This window comes from Malaclemys terrapin, chromosome 1, assembly GCF_027887155.1.
Source record: "Malaclemys terrapin pileata isolate rMalTer1 chromosome 1, rMalTer1.hap1, whole genome shotgun sequence".
NCBI classification, from domain to species: domain Eukaryota; kingdom Metazoa; phylum Chordata; order Testudines; family Emydidae; genus Malaclemys; species Malaclemys terrapin.
Genome location: NC_071505.1, coordinates 117650143 through 117657733, shown reverse-complemented (window position 1 = coordinate 117657733; position 7591 = coordinate 117650143). Strand labels below are relative to the sequence as shown.

Genomic DNA, 7591 nt, shown 5'->3' with positions numbered 1-7591 from the left:
GAAGAATCAATGCTTTACTGTTTTCTATTTTTATTTAAAAAATAGAGACCACTGTCATATGATCCTCCCTTCCCTATCTAAGGGCCATACTAAAAATAAGTAGTACCTAACTCTGCAAGTAGCCTCAAATACAATCTATAGGACTACTTGCAGAGTAAGAAACTACTCTAAATGAGTAAGGGGATCAGAATTGGGCCACAAATAGGGAATTCAAAGAAACAACTCTCACTTTAGGCCATTTCTCAAGACAAAGACACTTCAGCTGACAGCTTTATTCATTTATCTTTTTTTGCCCTCCAGGCACCTAATTCTTTATGGCTTTTTTGCATGTTTCCAGCAATGTGGACCAATCATTCTCATGGTTTAACAGCCTGGCTTGTTTTCCGTGGCACCAAATGGACTGTTGTCATGCTGAGCAAATCACACCAGTAACTGAGTCCAGATAGAACCAGAACCACAGTTCCAGAAGCTATAGCTGGAAAAGTCTTATGCATTGTCCAGCTTCATTTTAGATGTCTCAAGTGATTGGGCTTGAGAGACTGTTCCACACCCTGATAGATCTCCATGGTAGAAAGGGAGCTGGTGAGGGGGGCATGCAACAATTTGCCAAGAAGAAACTATATACAAACTAGACCAATGGTTCTGTTCCGAACTCTTTATTCAGGCAAAACACCTATTGACCAAGTGATCAAAGGAGCACTGTCTAGGGCCACTAGACATGTACAGTTTTGGGTTATAGTGTTCTATATATGTTCTGGCAGGCCATATCTTGTGAAGGATTGGCTATCTCCAGGCAGTTGAAGTTAATGGGAATGGTGGGTACTTGCACCTTGCAAAACTGAGTCTAAAGTGACATAGCTTTGGTGGGTGGCATCAAGGCCTTGATTTAACAAAGCATATGCTTATGTCCCATTGAATTCAGTGAGACTTAAGCACATGCTTAAGTGTTTTTGCTGAACTGGGTCCTAAGTATATTAAGGTGTGACCCACTATTAGTTGATCTGTTGACTTTGAAGAAAAGTCCCCTTTTGGGATATCCTCCCAACTAAAGAAATGTTACTATTGATACCATCACAATCACTGGACGGGTGCATTGGACAGTCTAGAAAAAGATGTACTTGGTACCACTGAAATTGAGGAGGTGTTGCCAGTCTGTGCAGAGTTTTAGTGTGATCAGTTTTATCTGTGTGGTAAGGTCATCAAATGATAATCTAGAGACTGCTGATGCATTGGTAGTTAATATGTATAAAGCTTTTAATTCTGGGATTACCAACATTCTTTGTAAACACAGTACAATAAACCTTGAAGCAACCATCTGCAAGATGCTATGCAATTACTGTAATGCACCATTACATTCTATCTGTGACAGCTCACCACTATTCTAACAATATCTGGTTGTTTGCTTTCTGGAGAGTGATTGTCATACTTGAATTGAAGAAAAAAATCAAACTAAGCTGGATACATAAAGAAGCTGTAGAACTTGAGTAAGAATGAAGTGAAAGTACATCTGTTTTTAAGCTGCCAGAAGTATTAATCAAGCGGAATAACATTTGGACAACTTTTTTAAAGACTTTATGAATAACTATCCTTTGCAATATCTTTAAGGTTAGCCTTTTCTGAGCAAATGATTATAATTAGCAATAGCTTGCACATTGCTTTAGTTTTTATTTCAATGTACTTCAAATCAGTTCATAAAATGAAGGCAAAACATAAATTAAAATAAAGTTTAAACTTAGAGTTTGTAATTTAAGGCACACTTTATAAAGAAAACACAACAAAGTGAATCAAGCCATGCAAAGTATTCAGGTTTAATTTACTTTTCCACTAATGGTGCTTTTCAACGAGAAGGCATGAGTGGCCTACAGAACTTCTGCTAAAAAGTTTTCATAATTTGACAGAATTAAGAAGCCACTATCCAGTATGTGGTTTCCTGATGTCATTAAACTTTTAATTGAGAATATGATGAAGAGAAACAAAAATTCCTATTGTAATATACTGGATGAGGCAGTTTTTCTGAAAGCCCACAACACAGACTAAAATGACATGTACATTTCATAAACATACACTGATGTTGTGCTGGGATAAGACCAAGGAAAAGCTTATAGTGTCAAACTGCTCTTAGATTTTAATGAATTGCTTAGTACTAGTAAATACTAGTTGGAAAAAATCTTTGTCATGAACAGATTTTTTTTTTTAAATAAAGCTATTATAGATAGCTTAATGCTTTTGCTTGCTTTCTTTTTAATCCGTTTATTAATTCAGTTCAGAGAAGGGAACACACAAAGAAAGATGCCAGTTCTTTTGTAGGGCATGCTTTTAAGAAGAATACAAAGTTCTTGTCACCCTATTAGCTGGGTTTGCTTGTGCTCCGCTTTATAATTTACTGTTTCTCATAGTGGTTAGAGTTAAATGAGCTAAAATTTAGACATAAGAATTTTAAACCCTTAAAATACCATGTTGCAATATGCAATGAAACCTGTACATGAGATCACCCTTATTAGACTAAAAGATCTTTTGGTGAGAAGGGACCATTATGATCATCTAGTCTGAGTTGCATAACATAGGCCATAGAATTTCACCCAATAATTCTTGATTAGAGTGCAGTAAGGGACTATAACCCCTCTAAATCATCTCCAAAAGTACTGAGTACAATTCTGCTTCACTTACATTAGGACACAACCTCCATTAACCAACTGATTTTTGTTAGCTCCCTTAGTGGTTGTTTAGGACAGGTTTAATTTTTTTCCCCTCACCCAGCTGGGACTATAAAGACATACACACCATGGTTGTCTTTTTAATCTTTTTAATTAAAAAAACCCCTATAGCAATTACATTTCAGTTTATTTTTGTGATTTATTTTTTTTCCACAAAGGAATGTAATGAACAGATTTCTGAAGCTTTTAGTGAATTCAAAACCATACCCTATCCATGTCATCACACATGCATAGTGAAATGAGAACCATGAAAGTCACATACACAGACACACACAAATAAAACAAGGCACTGTTAAGAATGTATAGGTAGTAAATGACTAAAAGATTATTTATACATAAAAACTGGGGAGAAACTCCTAATGAGGAGTGCAGCAGTAATCATTTCAACACACTAAAACTGTAGATAATTTAGGGGTTCTCTGTTTAAAAGCCCAACTCGGTCCCTCTTGCCATATGTATTGGATCCCACATCAGTAGGTGAATAAATTGCTCCGATGTTGTTGCTGGATCGAACTAAAAAGTCAGCCAAACGTTGCGTCACACATGTAGCAGTGTTGCATTTCCGTTTCTCCAAGCGGTGACTGGTAACATAAAACAAACAGAGCCATGGTGAAGTCTAATGATGAGCAATCAAATGTCACCTCTAAAAGGCATTTTAACTGATAATGTAGGAGTTCTTTTAATGTGAGCACAAATATGTGAACAGTACAATATTCCTGCCTCCTACTTTGTGCCTGAAAAAAAATCACATTGTATGCTATTATCTATTTTAATGATAGGTGTAGGTTAAATTCAAAAACCTCAGGATTCATATGTCATTTTTATTGATATTCAGCACAGTAGCTTCTGGCACCTAGAATAACTGTAATAATAGTATAGTTAAGTCAGTAAGTGACAACAATGATTTAGCTCCAAGATTAACTTTTATGGCTATTTAGAGAATTTGCTGATATCATGAGAATGATTAGCATTATAATAATCACTTACATTTATTCAGTTCCCTTAATCTCAGAGAGCCCCATGCTGGTCCCATTAAAGTCAATGGCAAACCTTCAATTAATTTAAAAGGCAGCAGGATTGAGACTAGGGCTGTGGGGCAGATCCTGAGAGGTGCTCAGCATCTGCATCTTCCATTGGCTTCTGTACCATTCAAGCTTTGTCTCTGTACAAACAGTAATTCTTCACTACTGAAAACCAGCCACTTCTGTTGGAGCATAGCAGCATGGCAATACTGCTGTGGTGGGGGAGAGCCATTTTTGGACAGGGCCCTACCTTTCTTACAAAATGTGTCATTGAAACATCCGTGTGCAAAGAAAACCTCAGTTTTAAGGTCTTATCCAACTGACCCCCACACAGTAAGCTGCAGGGGACTCACTTCAGAAAGCGGAAGAGTTGAGTTCAAATCTTTGGTTCCGGGAAGCTCAGGGATTTCAAACTTCCTTCTTAGACCATTAAGCCATGCCCTTAAACAGACACTCTCTGCTGTTGACAATAGTTCCTGAAATAAGGACCATCTGTTCCAAAGGATTTCCCTTTACTTCTTCAAAGTAATCTATATGCTGATGTGACATGAAGTAAATTACATTTTGTTGATGAATAGGTCAAATAATTCATTGCAAATAATATGAATTTTGGCAATGTTACTCTGACTAATTTCTGATTAATAATTTCCCCATTAATTGACTCGGTCTAGTATTTAAAATGTCACATTATGTTTCAGCAGTGTGATTTTGAATCTCAGAGCCCAGGTGAAATAGAAACTGTGCTAAATGTCTGAGCTATAACAGCTGCTGGTTAGCAAATGGGTAATAGTTTATAAGTGATTCATATTTGAAACATGTCATATTTCAGTTAAATGGTGATTTAGGGTCTGATCCAATTTTCCTTGAAGTCAGTGGGAGTCTTTCTATTGACTCCAAGGGGAGCTTGATCAGGCTCTTAAAGCCAAGTAGAAAAGACATAAAATACTATCACACCGCCAGCAAACAATATATCATGGATGGGAAATTTGCTAAGTACTTTCACCTTGAAGGACAAATCAATCACTTATTCTCATGAAATTGCTAATCTGTTCATGAAGACAAAGCACCCATTCTCTTAAATGTTATAGGCCCAGGTCCTAAAACTCTGGACCTATATTTTTACAATAGTTAACTTGCTGCATCAGTTTCATAATGTTATATATTTTATCAATACCTAACATTATAACACAGTTGAACAAAATGACACAAAAACTCATCATGTCTGTGAATGGAGAGTACCATTGGTTTCAGTGGGGTTTGCTTACTTTGAAGAGGGCTGTTAGGGACATTGATGAGTAGGGTATCAGACCTGACACTTGAAGAAAATATCTTGTAGAGAAATGTTTGATTTTAACTTTTTAAAATAAAGAGGACTAGCTATAAGAGTTCTGGGATTGTGTGTTCACTACCCATATTATATTGGAGGATAATCATTTTGGTTTGTAATAATCATTCTTTAGGTTGGGGAAGAGATACTGTGATCAGAGGTAACTATAAAAAGAGAGGTTTCAGAGTAGCAAAAAGAGATGCATTTAATGTCTGGTGAAGGAAAAGCATGTAAACATGCAGTAAGCAGACAGACCAGATAATATAGCTAATTTTCCTAGTGTTATTCAATACTGTTTATCACTTAGGATAAACTCCAAATTCTTTTAAAATTGCTATTTGTATACATCAAGAGTCTATTGAAAATTACATTTATGCATTTGTAAATGTACTACAAACTAGTGAAACTCTAGCATGACAAATTGTTTCTGTTGATTCTTGCTATGCTGAAATTGTTGTTTATCTCAAAAATGAGCAATCATTCACCTACTGAAGAAAGTAATATTTTAAAATAATTAAATTCACTCCAAAAGGAATTCTATTGTACATGGAAAGAACTGTCATATGTCCCCCCTCACTGAGGCATGAAAAATTAACATTTAAATAGCAGATCCCTTTCAGAGTAAACCTCCTTTCACAACATAACCTAAAAATTGTGTGCTGAAAATTCAGAGACCACATTTTGAAAGCTTTTCAGATTTCCATAACAGATCTGGTAAAACTGATTGTCTTTCCAACTATATTTCACTTTTTAACTTGAAATACTTTGCTTTACAGAATGGCTACATTTCTACCAAAAAGGATATTTTAAGCGCTCTTTGAGAGAATTTGAATAGAATTGAAGGGATCTAACAGAAAAGAAAAACGCTGGCACAAATTATGCTTCTTAATTTAATTCTATCTGGTTTAAATAGAAGAATGCAGAAGAGAATTGATACCTTTTTGGCTTTGCTGCAGCCGGTTGTGGCAATGCCCCATTAAGTCCCCAGGGTATATTCCTTGACAGGACTGGTAATAGCCATCCTTGTCTGTTGGAAGTCCCATCAGATAGATCATCAGCCACAGAGAATAGTCTTTAAACAATAACAAAATACACAGTGAAATTGAATAGCCCTATTTTGCTCATATTGTTTGATGGCAAAAGTGAATAATGCAACAGTCTGAAACATCTGATTTCTCATTAAAAATAAATAAGATTTTTCATTACTTACCTTTCCATAGGTGTAGCCTCCAAGTAGCTTAAAGCAACAGAGAGCACAATGAAGACAACTGGCAGCTTTAGGTTGCACATCTTTCCTTCCTAAGTTTCTGAAAAGAATAATAATTCAAAACTAAAAGAGATCCTAAGTACTGTTCAACATACAATAGATCCGACCTCAGTGCTGTTCTAAACAGGCAATAGTTAATCTCTGCCATTAAATTAGAGCAAAAGCATGATCAAACTTTAGTGACACAACAAAGATAAATTCAGATGGCTCTCTAGTAAATTTTGGCATCTAGTGGATTAAATCCTCTTCCCATCTCCCTTGCTTTCTTTTCCCAACATTTTCTAAATTTTAGATTGTGGTTTCAGCTACAGATTGTACCGAGATCTTTCTTTTAGCCTTTCTTTGAATAATACTGTTCCTTAATAATGAGGCAGATTGTGCCCCCACCCTCTTAAAGTGTGTGTAGCTTTATATCTGAAATAACAGAAAGGATAAATCGTTTACCTTGTAGTGGTCAAGGAACTAACTGAAGAAGTTCAAAACACGTCTGTATTAGCAGGAAGGGTACATGCAACAATTCCACGCTTGCATCTGACTCTGCAGTATCCCTTTTTTCGTCCCTCCTTGCTGGCAAGTAATACAGCTCTTATATACCCTTTACACCTTTCTCAGCTCTGACATCAGGCAGCACAGAGAGACTCTGTCATTCATTTCCATCCCTATAGATAGAAAGTGCCCCAGAGATGAGAAGCAGTAGATGGGTCATTATTATATTAACACATCAGTAAATATTAACCTAGTCTATGCAATATGCCCTAATGAAACTACTGTAATATTATATTGCATACAGAACTAAAGCCACAATTTTACAGTTCTAATAAGATGCTGAGGTCATATTTCCTGGGGGCGTTTTCAAGGGCTAAATAAGGTAAGAAAAAATGATAAAGGAAGCAAAATGAAACACCAGATCAAAAATAAATGAAACACAATAGACAGAAGTACTGGAAATCATGGAAAAGAGAAAAAATGATAGAGATTTGTAATAAATACACAAATATAAAAACCAAAATCAGAGCAAATGACAGGAAAGGATGAAACTTAGATGAGGACTGAGAAGAAAGAGGATGTGATTAAAACTGACCAGTAGGAATAGCTTGAACATCCAGAGAATAAGAGAATGGATAACACTTTCAGTTGAGTATAAGTTTTCCTGTTGCTAGTATGTTCTCTCTAGATATAGAATATTTCATACATGAAAACTAAAATAAATTAATGTTGTTAAGGATGTAAAGTCAGGCATATAAAAGTTAAGAAATTACAG

The 7591-nt window shown here is 35.8% G+C and overlaps 1 protein-coding gene across 2 annotated transcripts; it reads right to left on the bottom strand.

Annotated features, from left to right (window-relative positions):
- Window positions 1-1240: 1240 nt before the first annotated feature.
- Window positions 1241-7024, bottom strand: IAPP (islet amyloid polypeptide). Of its 2 annotated transcripts, none has more exons than XM_054016304.1 (4): window positions 6775-7024; window positions 6274-6370; window positions 6001-6135; window positions 1241-3295 (listed from the first exon to the last, which is right to left on the bottom strand). In XM_054016304.1, exons 2-4 carry the CDS (start codon window positions 6351-6353, stop codon window positions 3106-3108), a joined length of 405 nt encoding a protein of 134 aa, XP_053872279.1. In that variant the 5' UTR covers window positions 6354-6370; window positions 6775-7024; the 3' UTR covers window positions 1241-3105. The 2 variants fall into 2 exon arrangements, with proteins under 2 accessions (XP_053872279.1, XP_053872280.1); XM_054016305.1 differs by having other exon boundaries at window positions 6274-6362.
- Window positions 7025-7591: the final 567 nt, after the last annotated feature.